General features: G+C 44.2%; 1 protein-coding gene across 1 annotated transcript in view; it reads left to right on the top strand.

Annotated features, from left to right (window-relative positions):
- The first annotated feature begins 6465 nt into the window (after positions 1–6465).
- The window catches only part of hcls1 (hematopoietic cell-specific Lyn substrate 1), a 47209-nt gene continuing 32469 nt past the window's right edge, over positions 6466–21205 (top strand). The window contains exons 1-3 of the mRNA XM_078419613.1: positions 6466–6857; positions 12927–13010; positions 17315–17388. Coding sequence (XP_078275739.1) covers positions 12927–13010; positions 17315–17388 — 158 coding nt within the window. The 5' untranslated portion in view covers positions 6466–6857. The remainder of the gene's footprint in view (positions 6858–12926; positions 13011–17314; positions 17389–21205) is intronic.

The following is a 21205-nucleotide window of genomic DNA, read 5'->3' as shown; positions in this document are numbered from 1 at the left end:
ATGAAATTGAAAGCAAATGACAGACCAGAAGAAAAACTTGGCTTAATGTCAGGAAGCTGAAAATAGGGGAAATGGGCAAGAAATTAAGCAAGCCAAGGCAAAGATTTCTGTGATGAAAATAGAAAATTCTGAGATAATCAGCAAGGCATCTGCCTGAAATCAGAGCTCCAGTTCAATCTTCACAGTTGTTATCTGATTACATGAGTATCTCCAGTATTTTCGGTTTTTATCTCAAATTCTAGCATCTGATGTAGTTGGATTGCTGCTGTTACCTCAGTTGCAGCCCAATTATTCTCAATCTATAAATGATTTGGACGATGGCATGGAAAGTCATCGACTGAGTATTTCCAACATTTTTCTTTACTTCAGATTTCCAGCAATATGTCTTAAAGTTCCAGATTTCTCTTCACTGCTCTCATTTATCTCCTCTCCTCTTCCAGATAGATCAACCAGATAGATCAACCATGATCAACTTCTCCTTTGACTCCTCCCACTTCCTCCGAACCAGAGGCGTAGCTATGGGCACTCGCATGGGCCCTAGCTACGCCTGCCTCTTTGTCGGGTACGTCGAACAATCCCTGTTCCAGACGTACACTGGCCCCATCCCCGAACTCTACCTCCGCTACATCGACGACTGCATTGGTGCTACCTCTTGCACCCATGCAGAACTCACTGACTTCATACACTTCACCTCCAATTTCCATCCTGCCCTTAAATATACCTGGACTATCTCCGACATCTCCCTCCCGTTTCTGGACCTCACCATCTCCATCACAGGAGACAGACTAGTGACGGACATTTACTATAAATCCACTGACTCGCACAGCTATCTGGACTACACTTCTTCCCACCCGGTCCCCTGCAAAAAGTCTATCCCCTACTCCCAATTCCTCCGTCTATGCCGCATCTGCGCCCGGAATGAGGTGTTTCACACTAAGGCTTCCGAGATGTCCTCGTTCTTCAGGAAACGGGGCTTCCCCTCCTCCATTATAGATGAGGCTCTCACTAGGGTCTCTTCTACATCCCACAGCTCCGCTCTTGCTCCCCCTCCCCCCACTCGCAACAAGGACATAATCCCCCTCGTTCTCACCTTCCACCCCACCATCCAGCGGATCCAACATATCATCCACCAACATTTCCGTCACCTACAACGGGACCCCACCACTGGCCATATCTTCCCATCCCCTCCCCTCTCTGCGTTCTGCAGAGACCGTTCCCTCCGTAACTCCCTGGTCCACTCGTCCCTTCCTACCCAAACCACCCCAACCCCGGGCACTTTCCCCTGCAACCGCACAAGATGCAACACCTGTCCCTTTACCTCCCCCCTCAACTCCATCCAAGGACCCAAACAGTCTTTCCAGGTGAGACAAAGGTTCACCTGCACCTCCTCCAACCTTATCTATTGCATCCGCTGCTCTAGATGTCAACTTATTTACATCGGCGAAACCAAGCGCAGGCTTGGCGATCGCTTCGCTGAACACCTGCGCTCGGTCCGCATTAACCAAACTGATCTCCCGGTGGCCGAGCACTTCAACTCCCCCTCCCATTCCCAGTCTGACCTTTCTGTCATGGACCTCCTCCAGTGCCATAGTGAGGCCCACCGGAAATTGGAGGAACAGCACCTCATATTTCGCCTGGGCAGTTTGCAGCCCAGTGGTATGAACATCGACTTCTCCAACTTTAGATAGTTCCTCTGTCCCTCCCTTCCCCTCCTCCTTCTCAGATCTCCCTCTACCTGTCTCCACCTATATCCTTCCTTTGTCCCGCCCCCCTGACATCAGTCTGAAGAAGGGTCTCGACCCGAAACATCACCCATTCTCCCGAGATGCTGCCTGACCTGCTGAGTTACTCCAGCATTTTGTGAATAAATCAACCATGATTAACATGCATCCATCTCCCCCTCTTGGATTCCATCCAATACATGTACCGCCAGAATCAGGAACAGCTTCCTCACCGCTAACAGACTACTGAATGCTTCTCCCTTTAGAATAGTGTGTCGTCTTGATTTTCCGACCTACCTCATTGTGAACCTTGCACTTTTTTTCTCTGTAACTGTGGCGCTATAATGCTGTAATACTATATTCTGCACTCTGCTGGTATTTTTCTCTTGGCACTTCTTCTTGTTCTTGTGTATGGCCTAATTATGAATAGTATGAGTGAATTGGATGGCATGCAAACAAAGCTTTTCACTGTAGCTCTGTATACGTGACAGTAATAAACCAATACCAAAGCTATTGTGTCAGCTGGACAATCTAGGTATCCATCCTATCATGGGCATTTCTTTTGTTCTCTTCACTCTTCCCCATCTCTGTCATTTAAAACATGTTAATTTTCTCACATCCCCAGCTGTGAGAATGGCCATTACAGAAAAATGTTAGTCTGGCTCCCCCTCCATATATGCTGCTGAACTTGCTGAGTAGCCACTGTATTATCAGTTTTTATTGCACATTTCCAGCATCTGACTTTTTTTTTCCTTTTCAAGCCATGGTTCCATGCTTACCAATCATAAAAATAGATGACATTGTAAATAGTGCAATCATTAAATTATGAAGATTTATTCATTAAAAAGAAAAGCAAATATGCAAATCTGTGCAAGTGTATCTATTTTGGAATGTTAAAGGATAAAATCATTGTTTCCGAATGGTGTTACAGCTAGAAGCTGTAGTTCAAAGAGGATTAAGGATCCATAAAGACATATTATTAAAATATCTTTTAGGTATCGAGGCGACGAGAATGCCAGCCTCAATATTGAAGAAGCAGAACGCAAGAGGGAAGAAGTTCTGCGATAAATAGAATTAGATTCTGCGAAGGTAGGGAGTACCCGGTTGCAGGATCTTCTGGATTATTTAAAAGAAGTTAAATTGTACAAAATAATTTATATTTGTTATGAGGCTCGAGAAAAGGGGTATGAAAAAAACTTAAGAGCTAGCCTTTCAGGAGTAAAGTTAGAAAATGCTTCTGCACCCAATGTAGGGTATGAGTTACTAATTGAGGTCAGAGGTGCGATTTGCTGTTGAGACATGGGGGTGGAAATGTGGATGTGAGTCCATTATGTGCACTGTTGAAGAGAACCAGGGCAATGAGTTTTGGAACAGAGGAGGCAGAGTTGAACTGACATTAATGCTCAGACAGTTGCTAGTTTAAGATCACAGACTAATAATTTTACAAACCAAAGGTATTGTGATATGAAGAAAAAGTGATGTCTGGAGTGTCAGAGATTAGCTAAATTTGTATGGAATAGAACAGATATGAGCTAAGTGGCTTATTTGCTCTTCTGTGCTTTGAATACTTTTTTAAAGTGTGACAGTTGTATTCACATTCCCCCTACCCTATCCCAACCACCCAGAATGCAGTCAACCAGGTCCAACCCTACCCCCCCTGTGTCAGTTCAACTCTGCCTCCTCTGTTCCAAAACTCAATGCCCTGGTTCTCTTCAACAATGCACATAATAATGGATTCACATCCACATTTTACCCCCATGTCTCAACAGCAAATCTCACCTCTGACCTCAATTACTCCTTGCGCGAGCAATATCTGAATTCACAACTCCCCTACTCCCTTTGAGAAAATGCCACATACCTCAATCTTACATACTCTGAGATGTTTATTTATTTCTTGCTCACTCTGGCTGCCCACCTACTACTTCACCTCTGCCTCAGACATTCTGTCAAAATTACCACCAGCACCCCCAAACTTCATGCTTCTTCTGGGAAAATGCTTCGTACAATAAAACCTCTGTACTTTGTGGCTGTCACTGCACTCTGCAGATTATGGCAGCAATCTGTAACAACCCATGTGTGGAGCTCCACTGAACATGTTTGAGCAGCAGAGTGAAGGGACTTCCAAGTAGAAGTATGCAGCAGCCTGTCTCTGCTTGTCGCACAAAGGCTTTTGTACTGTGCACTTGAAGAAGCTGGAGATTACTGATTTGTAATGATTAAGATAAAATTGATCTTTGCAATTTCAGGATTATGATTGGTGTTTTGAGCAAGAAAATCATAAGCTACTTCTTGCTTGATGGAGCTATGGGAAAGGATCTCAAATTCAAATGAGTGCTCCCACAGTGCTGTTGGAGAGACAATAATTATTTCTTTGAAGATAGACACAAAATTCTGGAGTTAGTCAGCAGGTATTTCCTTGGTTTTCTTGACGCTGTGGTTGATATGGCACCACTAAACCAGGCGTTCTACCTCTCTCCTATACACTCACCCAGCACCAGCTGCAATTCAGCCAAAAGCAGTAGAGTCATTGGCAAATTTATAGATGACATTGGAGCTGGTCACAGTCCTCACAGTCATGGATGTAAAGAGAATAGAACAGGGGGCTAAGCATGCAGTCAGGTGCGTGTGTATTGATGGTCAGTGAGGAAGATATGTTGTTACCAATCTGCACTGATTAATGTCTGCTGATGCAAAAGTTAACAATCCTTTTGCAAAGGGTAGTACAGAGGCTCAGATCTTGGAGCTTGATGACAAGTCTGGAGGAATCATGTGGGATTTAGGGGATTCCATAATTTGAGCGATTGAGTGTTCCGTGTGGTGCATTGCTTTCAGTTACCAGACTAAAGGAGATTTCAAGTCAGCCAGGGGGAAAAAGGGAGTAAAACAAAGATTTTGTTCAATATGGGCAGATATAACTGAGAGAGTGCAGGAATCCCTTTGGAGCTGTTTCCTTCCACAACAGGAATGCTCCTTTGGATACTGTTGAGGGGGAATAACCGGGGAGGTCAGGTCAGGGGAGAGGTGCTACAGCAGTAGTCCAGTCTGCAGTGTTGGGCTTGGCTGTGCAACACAGTGGGGAAGGGAAAGTCAGATAGAGCCATAGTGATAGGAGACTCGCTAGGAGGACAGACCGGAGATTCTGTGGCAACAAACGAGACTCCAGGATTGTGTGCTGCCTCCCTGGTGCCACGGTCCAAGACATCTCCAAGTGGTTGCAGAACATTGCCATAAATGACAAAGTAGGAAAAGGGATGATGAGGCCATCGTTTATAAAGCAAGACCCCAAGGGTAATAATCTGATTTCCCCCAGTGCAACATGCTATTGTATAGGGTAAGTATAGGAAGATAGGACAGATGAATGCATGGTACAGGATTCAGAGATTCAGATTTTTAGACTATTAGTATTTCTTCTGGGGCAGAGGTAAGGTATACAAGAGGGAGGGGTAGCATCTGAACTGGGAGGGGAACCAATTATCCTTGCAAGAAGGTTTACTAGTGCTATTTGGCAGGGTTTAAGCGAGAGAGGCAGGGGGTTGGGAACTGGGGTAATAGATCAGAAATTGGAAGAAGTGATGGGAAGATGGAGGTTAAGACCATTGAGTCTCAAAGGAGGACAGACATGGTGAAGGGATATGGTGACACTGCTGGGCTGAAGTGTGTATATTTCAATGCAAGGACTATTGTGAAAAAAGCAGATGAACTTGCAGCCTGGATCAGTATTTGGGACTAAGATATTGTGGTCATTGCGGAAATGTGGTTGGGCGAGGGAAATGACAGGCAGCTCAATGTTCCAGGGTTTCAATGTTTCAGCCATAACCGTGAAGGAGGCAAAAGTGATGGAGGAGATGCGCTACTGATCAGGAAGACTGTCATGGCGGCACTCAGTGAGGACAAAGTGGAGGATTCGTTTGCTGTGAAGATATGGGTGGAACTTAAAAATAAGAAAGGTGCAGGCACTCTAATGGATTGTACTGAAGGCCCACAATAGCATGCAGAAGACAGAGGAATAGATATGTAGGCAATTTCCAAAAGATGCCAAGGCAACAGTGTTGTCTTCGTGGGTCACTTGCACTTCCCCAATATTGACAGGGACTTGCTCAATGCAAAAGACTTAGATGGGGTAGAATTCCTATATGGTGCTCAAAATAGGAATTTGATTTCATTGGAAACTGGCTTCAGTTTTATGGTAGTGGATTCATCATGGGTCGAAGGGCCTGCTCCTGTGCTATACTGTTGAATATATCTTTGGGACCGATTCCATCTGAACTGGGCTGGAAGGAGGATCCACCGTAAAGAATAAGAAGCAAAGGGGCAGTGAACCTGTAATGAGAGGGAGGATTTGGGAGTTTGGATATAAAATTACTTGTTCCAAAACAAATGAAAAGTAAGAGAAGCAAATGGACAGAAATAGTTCTCGTTATTGGACAAAATGGGTAAATTAAACTTTAATTAAACACTGTTTAATACCTAGCTTTGGGGAAAAACTGATACTCCACATTGTAACCTGTGCAAATCTGGCACTGGGTAAAACTATAGTAGAGCCACACTTAGACCAGCCCGTTGAGGTGTGGTTGTACTTTGGGAGCCTTTCCCACGTTCTCTGGGATACGGTCCTGCACCGGATTCTGATACACACACCCTTTTCGGTTTCCAATTCCGATCCGGGACGTTGTCCCGTCTTCTGATTCTCATTTGGGTTGGATCAGTTGAGTTTTCAAGTCGCAGTCCGTCGCACGTTCGTGACCAGAGCGTGCCTGACGTGCACACGAGTTTTGGGGGAAACTTGCCTGAGCTGTTGCCTGCAGAAGGTTCGCGCCTCTTCCTGCTTTAAGTCAAGGCGCGGCATTGAGCCCTGCCTCCAGTGGAACAGGTAGCGAGCGAGCTGACCCGGGACCTGCAAACCAGCCCCCCGGGACCTGCAAACCAGCCCCCGGGACCTGCAAACCAGCCCCCGGGACCTGCAAACCAGCCCCCCGGGACCTGCAAACCAGCCCCCCGGGACCTGCAAACCAGCCCCCCGGGACCTGCAAACCAGCCCCCCGGGACCTGCAAACCAGCCCCCCGGGACCTGCAAACCAGCCCCCCGGGACCTGCAAACCAGCCCCCCGGGACCTGCAAACCAGCCCCGGACCAACGGTAAGTCAACTAACTACTCGCTTCTCGAAACGATCTGAACTCCCTCGCCCCTGAGTCCCGTTGTTAGTGATTCGCGGCAGAGGAACATTGGTCCCTGTTGGTCAATGTTCACACCATCCATCACCCAGTTAAACAGCCCTGAGACCTTACTCTGCCCCTCGTCCCAGAGGTGGCGAGGGATCTTTTGCCAGACTTGTCATTGGACCTGTAATATTTTTTATCCAGCAACAGAGACCTGGCAGGTTCGTGAGAGCGACGGGCGGGGAGGGAGGGGGGGGGGGGGGGGAAGGTGTCGATGAGTAAGAGGTCGGAGTCTAATCGGGGGCTACCAGGAAGTAGGGAAGAGATTGGAAGTTTGGGGGTTCGTGTGTAGAATAACCTGTCTATATCTGTAGGGATTGCGGGAGGAGCAGTATAATTTGTAGAATAACCCACCTGGAGCGAGTTGCAGACTGGAATCTGATATAGGCGTTTTGCTGTTGGAGTGGGATCCACAAACAGAATAATAGGTACCCGGGATCTCATCAAGGAATTTTGACTGTCGTCCTGGCCCACCAATGTGGTTGACTCTAAGTGAAGTATCCAATCAGTTCAGGGGATAGATCAAAATAAACAATAACCAACAACCTCGCCAGCAACTTTGACATCAAGAAAAAGAACAAATGAAATATACCAGTAATAGACTGAAATGTAATCGAACAGTTCAGCAGATCCATCTAATCCATCCAGGCTGAATCTAATTGTTGGGGTTTGTATATAAATGAATAGACACCGAGGACTAAATTGCTGGCTGGAATCTGATTTAAGGCAATAAGCTTATCATGTTTTTTTATAGGAATTAAACAAAGAATAACATATGTACAATACACATACAAATAATAAACGTAAAAAATGCAAGGTACAAAATCTGAAATTAAGAGAAAGAATGCTAGATGTTACAGATTAGGAGGAAAGCACAATAAACACTAGGAAGCTTGTTGCAAAAGTGGAATTAGCTGGAGATTTAACAGTCTTGAAGTGAGATAGGTGAAGTGGATGTGAGGTGAAGGGGAAAGGTTTGGCCTATGTTTGTGTGAAGTGCAGTAGAGATTAATAGTCAAATTAATTTCTACTGCACCATTAATGGAGATGAGAATGCAAGCAAAAGGTGTAGATAATAGACCAATGGAGGGAGTGCTAGTGGGCCTTCCAAGATGTTTACGGCAGCTTTTATCTGGAATAATGGAAACATTAATTACGATATGAAGTTGGTGAAACCAATATTCAGACTAAATGGTGTTGAATTGTTGAATTGGAAGATGGCAGTGTTCTTCAAGTTTAAGTTGAGTTTCATTGGAACAAATTGGAAACAGAGTATAGTGAGGTCAGAATGGGTATTTGCTTTTGCATTTGCTTTCCCCATTATGGAGAATAATGGATTGTGATTGTAAATATATTGTATTCAATTGAAAGAGATACGTAAATCAGTTTGATCTGGAAGGAGAGTTTGTGGCCCTGGCTGGTGGAAGGAAGAAAGTGAAGGACTGGTGTGGCTCCGAACTTTTTTTTTAGTTGGCGCTTTTAACGAAGAGAAGTGGTGTTGGTGGTAATGGAGGAGTGGACCAGGAGGTCATGGGGAGATTGGTAGTTGAGGGTGGGGGGAATGATGGGTGCGGGTTGGGGATGGATGTTGAGAAGAGGGTGGGATGATCTCAGCACTGAATCAACAAAGCAGAGGGTGAATTCTAAATGGTTGAGATTGCACAGTGAAATGGATGAGGGTGAGGATTTCAGGGAATGAGGGCACAAAATTGGAGGTAAAGACAGCCTAGCAAAGGGTGGCAAACATCGTCACCCATGATTTAAATCCATTGAAATCTTTATCCAGAGGCTTGTGCACTAAATCCAAGCCTGACACTCCCTTGTGACAAATGTGCCCTCTTCACATGGAATGTCAGGCTGTCAGCTACTTCATGAAACTGCATAAATACAAATCATCAATGTTCTGGAAAAGATATATTGGAGAGTTCCCAGTTCGACATGACAATAAATATTCCACAGCTCAAAAGATAGTTGGAGCTAGAATCAGCAGTAGTTCCCATAACATAACCTTTTATTAGAGGAAGTGAGTGATGTCAAAAGGGAAGTTGCTTAATCTCAGAACAAGTTCAGTCAGGCAGGGGGGCCTCTTTTCAAGGAAAAAATGAAGTGTGTGAGGGCAGAACTGGTGAATGCAGATCTAGTGAGGTTGAATACGCAAGGTGCAAAATATACTGGGATTGACGTATAGGTTGAAATCTAATTGAGGTGTTTGTTGGAGGTATATATAAAGTAACAGGCACCAGGAATGAGTTACAGGCTGAAATCTTATTGAGGGGTTTGGGAGGTTTAAACACCGAATACTAGATACTTGGGTGGCTTTAAACAGAGGATTGGTGGGTTTACATGTAAAATACAGATACCCTGGAATGGAAGATTGGTTGAAATCTAATCGAGGAGTTTAAATGAATCATAAACAGAATAACAGATAACCATACTTGAGTTTTGAATATTATAGGAAGGATACCAAATAATATCAAAGCTGCAGTGTATATTCGTTGGATGATTGCCAGCATTAGGAAAAACTGCGGTCTGGTGTAGCTTAAGCCGTTTGCCCTTCCATCAATTACAGAAGGAAATTTAAGATCATCTGAACCGGTCATTCGGGGAGAATCTGCCTGATTGTTTTTGACATGGCTGCCATTTTAATGAAAGATCCTGACCATGACAAAACTCTTCTGAACTCTCTCTAGAATCTAGACTGCGTTTGTGGGTAGCAAATTCAGGTTATCGGGAGCACCTTTTGTGGTATATTCCAGTCTCGGTCTGAAACTGGGTTTAACCAATGATCGACCCAGGGACAGACACAGAAAACTGGAGTAACTCAGTGTGTCAGGCAGCATGCCTGAGACTGGAGAAAAGAAATAAATGATGTTTTGGGTTGAGACCCTTCAGACTGAGAGTCAGGGGAAAAGGGAATGAGCGATATAGACAGTACTAAGAACAAAAGAATGGAAGATATGCAGAAAGCAATGATAATCAAGAAAATGTGGAGCCCACAATGGTGCATTTTTTGCTGTGGGATAGGTGACAACGACTTAATATAGACAGTGGAACTCAACAGGACGACAGTAAACCTGGTACGACTACGGTGTGGGGGGGGCGGGGGGGGGGGGGGGGTGGATGGAGAGAGAGGGGATGCAAGGGTTACTTGGTTAGAGCAACACTCATACCGCTGGGTTGTAAGCTTCCCAAGCAAAATATGAGATGCCGTTCCTCCAATTTAAATTTGGCCTCACTCTGACAATGGAGGAGGCCCTGGACAGAGAGGTCAGCATGGGAATAGGAAGGGGAGTTAAAGTGTTTTGCAACCGGGTGATCACCTATGCCGAAGCGGACTGAGCCAAGGAGGCAAGAACTGGTTGAAACAGAGCCACACCAAGAGGCAGAATTTACCATTTTTGAACAGGGAGGAATGCCCATGTTGGCACTGTTAACTTTCCTGTGAAAGGCAATCAAAAATCACTCAGTGTGTCAAATTACAATCGCCAAGTTCAGGGTTTTGTGGGAGCATCTTCAGCTTGCAGCTTCCAGAGAAAGGCCGGGCACTTTCTCAAGGCAAAACGGAATGGACATTAAATGCCAACAATGCTCAAATCTAAAAGACTGAGTCAATTTTCACTTACAAAATTGATTTTATAAACGCACACTTCAAGGCTCCATTTTTTGATTAATTTAAGTTGCATCTGTCCAGTTGGAATAAGAAATGTATAGTGACTGGTGTGCCTCAGGGTTAGGGGCTGGGCTCATTACAGTTTGTCATCTACATCAATGATTTGGATGAGAACATACAGGGCAAGATTAGCAAGTTTGCTGATGATACAAAAGTGAGTGGTTTTGCAGATAGTGAAGATGGTTGTGAAAGATTGCAGTAGGATCTGGATCGATTGGCCAGGTGGGCTGAGGAATGGTTGATGGAATTTAACACAGAGAAGTGTGAGGTGTTACATTTTGGAACGTCTAACAAGGGCAGGATCTACACAGTAAATGGTAGGCCTCTGGGGAGTAGAGCAGAGGGATCTAGAAGTGCAGGTGAATGGTTCCTTGAAGGTCGAGTCGCAGGTAGTTAAGGTGGTCAAAAAGGCTTTTGGCACATTGACTTTCATCAGTCAGAGTATTGAGTATTGAAGTTGGGAGGTCATGTTGCAGTTGTATAAGATGTTGGTGAGACCGCCTTTAGAATATTGTGTTCAGCTCTGGGCACCATGTTATAGGAAAGATATTGTCAAGCTTGAAAGGGTTCAGAAAAGATTTATGAGGATGTTACCAGGACGAGAGGTTGAGTAGGCTGGGTCTCTATTCCTTGGAGCGCAGGCAGATGAGGGGTGATCGTATAGAGGTGTACAAAATCATGAGAGGAATAGATCAGAGTCTCTTGCCCAGAGTAGGGGAATCGAGGACCTAGGTTCAAGGAGAAGGGGAAAAGATTTAATAGGAATCCGAGGGGTAACTTTTTCACACAAAGGGTGGTGGGTGTATGGAACAAGCTGCCAGAGGAGGTAGTTGAGGCTGGGACCATCCCATCGTTGAAGAAACAGTTAGACAGGTACATGGATAGGACAGGTTTGGAAGGATATGGACCAAGCGTAGGCAGGTGGGACTAGTGTAGCTGGGACATGTTGGCTGGTGTGGGCAAGTTGGGCCGATGGGCCTGTTTCCACACTGTATCACTCTGTGACTGATATAAAGGAGTGACGTAATAGGATAGACGACAGGAGTATTTGTCACTGAAATTATGAGATAGGGTACCAGGAGTCCTCCCATTTACCTCCATTTAGCACAATTGGGTGGTTCAATGAACTTGAATCTTAGTCGTTACTGTTGAACGGCATTTAATTTAAAATGTAGTTCACTTTTAAATGTAGTTCACTTTCTGATGGAAGTGAAGTTAAGGGCTGTGGGAGCCTGATTTTGGAAGTGTGAGAATTTCACGATCACTCAGCAACACAAACTTCTGCAATTTGAAATAGGCCGGGAGCTGGAGCTGAAGGCAAAAATAAATCAGTCAAATATATTCCATGTTTGTCTGAACTGAGGAATATTGACCCACATTGCAGAACTGGAAAAAGGATCCTGCAACTGAGGTACAGCAGGAGACGGCAGTGAAGGTACCCCTGGGTTCAGTCTAGTATGGCTGTAATTTGTTTGTGACGGGAACTCTCATTATCCATGTAGTTGGTGCAACAATAATTCATGGAATTCCATGGGGGCCTGTGGATGAACAAAATGGCATCCTTCACTGGAGAACCCTCAGGAAAAGTGAGACAGAGTTAGACATGCAGCAGCGGTGCCTAGTTCTTGTCAGTTTCACTAGGGGCAAGGTTTACAGCCTTGCTGGAACAAAAGGAGAAGGTAGGAGTAATGGTTCAATGATGCTTTATTTGTAACACGTGCAACTGCACAGTGATTTTTCTTGTGCATATTTACACATGCAGGCACTGACATGTTTTGGTGCCATTTACACAGTCCAACGTCTGGTACGCTCAAACTAGAGAAAGACAGGGAGGATTTGGATTGTGACTGGAGGTGAGAAGGAACCATCGATCAGCAGGGTAGGAGTTGTAATGGTCCAGAAACAATGCTTATTTAAGGTAACAATCGATCACCTTAACTGCATTCAATGGAGTAAGCATTACTTACCATCACCTGTGGGCTCAGGACAGTGAACATCATCAACAAAGTGGCACTCAAATAAAAAGGAATTGGAATAGGAAACAAATCGTGGGAGGCAAGTTGAATGAGAACCTTTGTAGAAATTGAAGCTATGACCTGCACCGCTGAAGGATGATGGCAAATATCAGTACAAAACCTATGTGAATAGAATGTAGCTGGAGTGGAGAGTCATTTGGAGGTTACAACTTAAATGGGATGTACAAGGAGATTGCATGTATAGAGTTGATTAAAGGTGTGGAGTATCCAAAGAATATGGGGAAGAGCAGCCAGTGCCAAGTTGGTGGTTTGTTTATTGAAACATCTTTTTATCTCTCATAGATGTGGAAATCAGCAGTAGGCCATAACGTTAAAGTGGAAGTGGAGAAGGATGGAGATGATTGGGAAACAGATCCTGACTTTGTTGTAAGTAATCATTTTTTTTGTCTGACCAGACTGGCCTAGAATGTTCTCCGAAGGAAGATTCAGACACTGGCGGGCACTGAGTGTCAATAGACAATGGACAATAGGTGCAGGAGGAGGCCATTCGGCCCTTCGAGCCAGCACCGCCATTCAATGTGATCATGGCTGATCATTCTCAATCAATACCCCGTTCCTGCCTTCTCCCCATACCCCCTAACTCCGCTATCCTTAAGAGCTCTATCTCGCTCTCTCTTGAATGCATTCAGAGAATTGGCCTCCACTGCCTTCTGAGGCAGAGAATTCCACAGATTCACAACTCTCTGACTGAAAAAGTTTTTCCTCATCTCAGTTCTAAATGGCCTACCCCTTATTCTTAAACTGTGGCCCCTTGTTCTGGACTCCCCCAACATTGGGAACATGTTTCCTGCCTCTAACGTGTCCAACCCCTTAATAATCTTATAGGTTTTGATAAGATCTCCTCTGATCCTGTCCCTTTACCCAAAATGTCTCTACATTTCAGGATTAACTGTTAAACCCTTCCCCCATTGTAATCAGAAAATCTGGACTGAAATTACCCAAATTAATTTCAGTTAGCACTTCAACATTGTTTGGAAAGAACATTCCATCCCTTTCTGCGTTTAAGGAGCCACAAGTATCCATTTCTCCACATTGAACTTTGTTCAATTATTTGGTTGAATATATCCAATCAGCAGATGAGACGTACAGATTAGAGGGAACCCAAAATTAATTCTTGGTTGATAAGGTATTTTTTTCTCAGTAAGGTTGATGTCTTTGGTTTTTCCACATTACTATCTCTACGAGAAATACATTGATGTAAGTCAGAGCACGGCCAGGCTTGCACTGTGCTCTTTCCGGTACCACATATCAAGGCACACTAGCTGGCCAAAGCATTGGATAGTGGTGAAGATCGACACTTGCTTAACTATCTACGCACACACTCAATGCTTATAAATGCAAGTTCTCCTGGTTAGGTTATTTCAAATTACATCGTTGTTATTTTTACTGATCTTGAGTGTCTAATCTGGTATTTGGATTTTAAACAAAAATAAATGGAATCTTTCTAATCCATTAAACTGCTGCTCGGGGAACTGAGCTCAAACTGCATGTCACTTTGGTTTATTAATAAATTCAGTGGAATATTTTAAACTCACTGATTCCAAAAAAAAAACTATTTTAAAGTATGTAGCACAAACATGAGTGAACTCATCAGTTACAATGACACTGAGTTTAAATTATAAAGCGTCAGACCAAGAAACAGGAAGTGGTCAACTGGCACTTCCCTTTATACGCTGCAATGCATTAAGTTTGTATTCATCTGCAACCATTTTCCGCTTGCACAGAAGGAGGTGGAGCTGTTGCAAATCAGACATTGTAAAATTCACCTACCCACTTGTTTACTCTCCTTTCCTTTTTTTTTAGCATTCCTTCCCTGTTGATCTATTCTTCTCTTTCCCCCCTATTGGCTTCCTCTATCCACCCCCCCCAATCTTTTCCCTACATCTCTTTCCCATCACCATTTCCGCCTTTGCCTGTTTCCTGCTCATTCTCACCATCTCCTTTGTCTCCTTGTTCAATGTATCCTTGATCCCTTCTATCTCCTCCAGCCCCTCGATCTCCTTCACGCTCTCGATCTCACTCTTCTTCAGCCTCACCGCTCTGCCTCTCATTCCTTTTCTTTCTTGCCCTCTGTTGTACACTGGATCCCGTGCCCTGGGTACCAAAGCCACCAGAAGAGTAGCATTTCAGATTTATCATGCCCATGGCAAACTTACAAGCCTGGCCTTTTCCTTGAGAATTTCAAAAAAACCTAGAAATGCTGGAAATCTAAAATTTAAGGCAAAAAAAGCTGGAAACACTCAGCAGGTTAAGCTATATATAAAGAAAGAAAACTATTGTCAGAATGATGAAGGGGCTTTGATCTGAAAATTTAACTTTGTTATTCTTTCCACAAGTGTTGCCTGACTTCCTAAGTGATTCTGTTTATACTTCTTTGACATTTCCTTTCATGTTTGAGAAGTCCAACTCGCTCCATAATTTTGATCTTTACCCAAAGCAATCTCACCCCATGTGTCTGAATCTCCCTCCTTTGGGACTGGAACTGGACACACTGGACTCGAGTCTATTTAATGAAGACCATGTAGACGTTGCTTTATCCATATCTAACTGCTTGTGAGAATTGATGGGATAATGCAGTTTGCTGTTTCTTGCGTGCAAGTTTGTTTAGTGGAACTGAGTTTGTCCTTTCAACCTCATGCCTCCATTCCTTGGTTCAGATGGTCAATTATGTGAGACACTACCAGGTCTACGACTTTACTCCACTTTGCAGGGACTTTCTATGAAGATTAATCAGATGATGGACTCCCATTTTCAAACAGCATCGCTGAGAAGGAACTCCAGCTGAATGTTTCAGGATCAGGAGTTTCTGAGACCAACTTGCATGTGAATATAAGAGAAATGATTAGTCAGTTTGTAGCTGGCACAAAAATGGTCTTGTGGACAGTGAGGAAGCCTAAAGGTACAGATGTTAGATGTAGATCAGATGAAATGTCGGGCTGAGCATTTCCTGGTGGAATTTAATCCTGACAAGTACAAGTTGATTTATTTTGGAAAGTCAAATAGGGGTATGTTATCTACAGTAATTGGCAGGGCATAAGGAACGTGCATGAGGGGTCCATAGTCCACGAAAGCAGCAACACAGATGGATGGGGTAATGAACAAAGCATACGGCACGCTTGCATTCATAGGTCATGGTGTAGAATATAAAATTGGGATGTTGTGTTGTAACTTTATAAAACAATGGTTGGGCTACACTTAAAGTGGGTGGTTCTGGGCAATGCAGTATAGGATGGCTTTGATTGTACTGGAGAGAGTGCAGAGAAGATTCATGAAAATGTTGCCTGCTTGGTGGACTTTAATTATGGGGAGAGATTGTATAGGCTGGGGTTGTTTTCCCACAGGAGGCTGAGGGATGAATTGCTAGAAGTATATGAGATTATGAGAGGCATACACAAGGTAGATAGTCAAAATCCTTACCCTATGGTAGAGGTATCAAAAAAAGAGATCATTTTTAAGATGAGAAAATATTTAATGGAAATCTGCATGCTAAGATTTTTACTTGGAGAGTGGTTGGTAACATGCTGACTGGAGTGGTGGTATAATTAGATACAACCACAACATTTAAGAGGCGTTTAGACAGGCATTAGAATAGAAGAATACGGTCCTGATGCAAGCAACAGGTACAAACCTGGTGGTTTGTGGTGATGGTCAAAAAGAACGGCATGGACATAGTGGGCTGACAGGCCTATTTTTTGTGCTATACTCTATTATTCTAAATTCAACATGGCTGTTGTTATGGCAAAATTCACCTCCCAACATTAAAATCCTCCAACTGCAGTGGGATTGGAAGCTGATTGAGATGCTTTGCCCAGTGCAGATGAAGATGCCTCTGCCTGTCCATTCCAATCCAAAGATTAGATTCTCCAATCGTACGGCTGTCCTTTAGTCCCGTCCCTCCGACATTGTGGTCTTCCCTCACTCCTGCCCATCCGAGATGAGCAATTCCACGGTGATATGCCATTGTTATTCCATTGACAGTGGTCACGCCTTCAGTGCTATCCCATTGACAGTGTGGTGAGAGTGTAGTGCTCCTTTAGCACTGCCCTTCTGCAAATGCAGTGCGTCTTCATTTCAACAAGAGGCTGCAGCCTCTCTGGCGATGCAGAGCTCCCTTCGTAAAATTCCAGTAATGGTGTGGTGTTTGCTCACTTCTGTCTATCTTATATACTGCCTTTCTAACAGTGTGGTGCACCCTCAGTACTGAGGTCCTGAGATTATTGCACTCCCTCTCTACTGCCCTTCAAATGGTGCATTCCTCTGTACAATTCCACTGACAGTGCAGTGCTCCTTAACAACAGCCCACTGACAGTTCACCACTTGCTCAGTACTGTCCTTTTGATCGTGTTGCATGGCCCCACTTGCAATGCAGCCCTCCCTCAACATTTTCCCTTGGACAGTGCAGTGCTTGTATGGTATTGCGTAGTATTGTCCATCTGATGGTGTAGTGTATTCTCACTGTGTTGTCCTATCTGATAATGCAGCTCTCTCTCTATATTGCTATGAAGTAGTCCCCTAGGTTCTGTCCCACTGACGGTGTGGAAGTCCATGAATCCTGCCCCTCTAATGTATATACCCCACTCAATTCCAAGAGGGAATGTTATCCTGAAACAAAGGTTCACTCAATTCTTAGCCATATCACTGATTGTTGTTCCTATTCTCTGCCATTTCAGAATGACATTTCAGAACAGGAGCAACGATGGGGAGCAAAATCTGTCGAGGGGTCTGGTCGGCCCCAGCACATCAAGTAGGTACTAGGGAAAGTCAGACACTGACGTGCAACGATTCTATGTTTACTGGGAAGTGTTGTAGTAGGGCAATAGATGAGACAATATCAGGCATGGTGGCATCATCAGGGATTATCCCCCTCACAAACATACCATATAAAGATAGGAAAAGCTTAGAGAAATATTGTTGGTGAATAGTGGGAGTCAAATCACATTTACAATAACCAGTGGTAGCAGGTCCAGAGGTGGATCTAATGAGGTGGACATACAGTATGTGGGTCTGTTGGCTCCTATTATGGTTTTATGGTTTTAGGTGGAAAAATAGATGTTGACCCATTGAAGTGTTGGACTCAGGAACTTCTTCTTTCGTGTCCATCATTCAAATGTTATATCACTATCATCGTTCGTCCTGAAAAGGACGCAAGCTTCCGGCGACATTCAGTGGGAGCCTCACTTGTACAGTAGATGGTGGTAGCAGAATTAGCTCAGGACACTTCCAGTTTCCAGCCCCGTGACGTGGACGCTTCTGCTATGGGGCCGGAGTCAGGATGGAATATGACAATAGACAATAGGTGCAGGAGGAGGCCATTCGGCCCTTCCAGCCAGCACCGCCATTCAATGTGATCATGGCTGATCATTCTCAATCAGTACCCCGTTCCTGCCTTCTCCCCATACCCCCTGACTCCGCTATCCTTAAGAGCTCTATCCAGCTCTCTCTCTATGCCTTTGAAAGGGTGCTAATGTTTCCATAACTACTTTCTTATCATTATTTATGGAGGAGGGAGGTGCTGCAAATTAAGAGAACTGATGACTATTCTCATCTCAACTGGGTGCCTTCTAATTTACAAAAATTAAAAGACCTCTGGGAAATTCTGGGCGACCACCAGGTCTTCGTTTCTCATATCTTGCTTTCTGTCACATGTTGGGAGCCCCTTGTGGTTGTAAAAGGTAGCTGGTGCATTGGCTCCAGGGAATACAGCAATCACCTCTCAGTGAGGGCACTGTGAATATATGGGGAGCAGGAGAGTGCAGGAAAAATGTGCTCAATGTTTTCTCATAGTTCTTGTATTTTACTTATACGGTTTGTGTGCTCAACATAAAATTACATAACTATCACATTACTAAAATGGAAGAATTATATTTAAGATATAATGTCAATGTCAGATGTAAGATTTGCCAAATTGTTTTTTAGAATATTGAAAATGGAAGCAATAGTCTTCAATAGAAGGCAATGTATGGACCGGAGTGCAATTTGTCGCCAGTGTTCTTATGTTTAGGACTACCAAATGAACAATTATGTCACAGTTGTACATATGGAGACCACATTTAGAGTATTGCATTCAATTGTGGTCACCTATTATAAGAAGGATGTCATTAAGCTGGAAAGAGTGATGTTGCAGGAACTCAAGGGCCTGAGCTGTAGGGAGGGATTGGACAAGCTAAGACTTTATTCCTTGGAGCACAGGAGGCAAAGGGGTATCTTATAGGGGTGTATAAAATTATGAGGGGAATAGATAGGGTGAATGTATTGAGTTCTTTACCCAAGGTAGAGGAATTAAGAACAGAGGATTTTGGTTAAAGGTGTGAGGGGAATGATTTAAAAGGAACCGATGAGGCACCTTTTTCACATGGAGGGTGGTGGGTTTGTGGAATGACCTGCCAGAGGAGGTAGTTGAAGCAGTTACAATAACAATATTTAAAGGACACTTGAGCTGACATAGTTAGGAAAGGTTTAGAGGGTAATGGACCAAATGTGAGCAAAAGTAACTAGATTAAATGGGGCATCTACTATGACTTTGCCTCTTTCCATTTGGCTGGAATGTTCTTGATCAAAACTGAGCATATTTTAAATGACAGAATAGTAACAACAGAGAATGATGTCATTCAGCCCATCACTTGCATGGTGGCTCTCTAACAGGGCAACTCATAACAGGGCAATTGCATACCCAAACTCCTTCTCTCTTGCAATTATTTCTTCACCATATGCTTCTCAGTTCCATCTGGTAGGCCATAGTGGAACCTGCTTCCATCACATCTGTAAACAATGCATTCCAGATTTCAACTGCACACTGCGTATGTTATTCATCTTCCTCTTTATTCCTGTGACTAAAGGGAACACCCTCCAACTAACCACTCTGTTCAGAAGCCCAGATTTTGTAGAGAACAATGAAATCACAGCTTCAGTGGCAGATAGATAATATTTTCAGAGTTTGCAAACTCTGTTAAACTCCAGTGATAAATGTCCTTCACTGAAAGGCATTTGGATTTATCAGACTTGGTGGAGGTGCTGCATTAATGAAGTCAAGTCAAGTCAATTTTGTTTGTTTAGCATATTTAAAAACAACCCACGTTGACCAAAGTGCTGTACATCAGTGCAGGTACTAAAAAAGAACATACAATGGCACACAAACCTAACAGCACATACATAAACAGTTTACAGAGTCCCCTCAGAGGGCCTCAAACACTAGGGAGTAGAAATAGGTTTTGAGCCTGGACTTAAAGGAGTCGATGGAGGGGGCAATTTTGATGGGGAGAGGGATGCTGTTCCACATTCTAATAATAATAATAATAATAATATTCATTTATTGTCATTGCAACGAGTACAACGAAATTAAAAAAACAGCCAATCCTGACGGTGCGTACAAACATATATGCAATAATGCAAAAACAAATAAATACATAAATACAATTAAATTAAGTACAAGATTTTTTAACGGTGTTGCCTAGTGCACAGGTAGTGTTCAGTTCTCGTATGGCCCTGGGGTAAAAACTGTTCTTAAGTCTGTTTGTTCGGGATTTGATTGACCTGAAACGTCGACCAGAGGGCAGATGAACAAACAGACGGTGGCCGGGGTGGGATGGATCTTTTATTATTTTGCCTGCTCTACTGAGGCAGCGCAGGCTGAACAGGTGCTCCAGGGAGGGCAGTGAGCAGCCGATGATTTTCTGGGCCGTCGTGATGACCCTCTGAAGGGCCTTCCTGTCCTTTTCTGAGCAGCTGGCATACCATGTGGTTATACAGTATGCCAGCACACTCTCGATGGAGCAGCGATAGAAGGACAACATGAGCTTCTCCTGCAGGTTGGTTTTCCTGAGGATCCTCAGGAAGTGGAGTCTCTGCTGTGCCTTCTTTACTGTGGTGATGGTGTTGGTAGACCAGGTGAGATCCTCTGCGATGTGCGTACCCAGGAACCTGAAAGCTGGTACCCTTTCCACGCAGACCCCATTGATGTAGAGTGGGTCGTAATCTCCACTGGTTTTTCTAAAGTCAATTATAAGTTCCTTTGTTTTGGAGGAGTTCAGGACCAGATTGTTCACTGAACACCATGCTGCCAGCCTTTGGATTTCATCCCTATAGGCTGTCTCATCTCCTTCTGAGATAAGTCCAACCACAGTCGTGTCATCCGCGAACTTGATGATGGTGTTGGTGGGATGGGTGGGGGCGCAGTCGTGAGTGTAGAGGGAGTAAAGGATGGGGCTCAACACACAGCCCTGTGGTGAGCCGGTGCTCAGTGTAATGGTGGAGGAGAGGTGAGGGCCTATTTTGACTGTCTGGGGGCGGTTGGTCAGGAAGTCCTTGATCCATTTGCAGATGGTTAGGGAAAATCCAAGGTCGGAAAGTTTGGTGACCAGTCTGCTCGGGATGACCGTGTTAAAGGCAGAGCTGAAGTCGAGAAAGAGCATCCTCACATAGCTCCCCTGGTGTTCAAGGTGGGTCAGTGCAGTGTGAAGAGCAGTGTCGATGGCATCCCCTGTAGACCTATTTGCTCTGTAGGCAAACTGGTATGGGTCGAAGGTGGGTGGGAGGCTGGCTTTGATGTGCTGCAGGACCAGTCT

Source organism: Rhinoraja longicauda, chromosome 23 (genome assembly GCF_053455715.1).
Source record: "Rhinoraja longicauda isolate Sanriku21f chromosome 23, sRhiLon1.1, whole genome shotgun sequence".
Classification (NCBI taxonomy): domain Eukaryota; kingdom Metazoa; phylum Chordata; class Chondrichthyes; order Rajiformes; family Arhynchobatidae; genus Rhinoraja; species Rhinoraja longicauda.
This window is presented reverse-complemented; position numbering and strand designations above follow the sequence as displayed.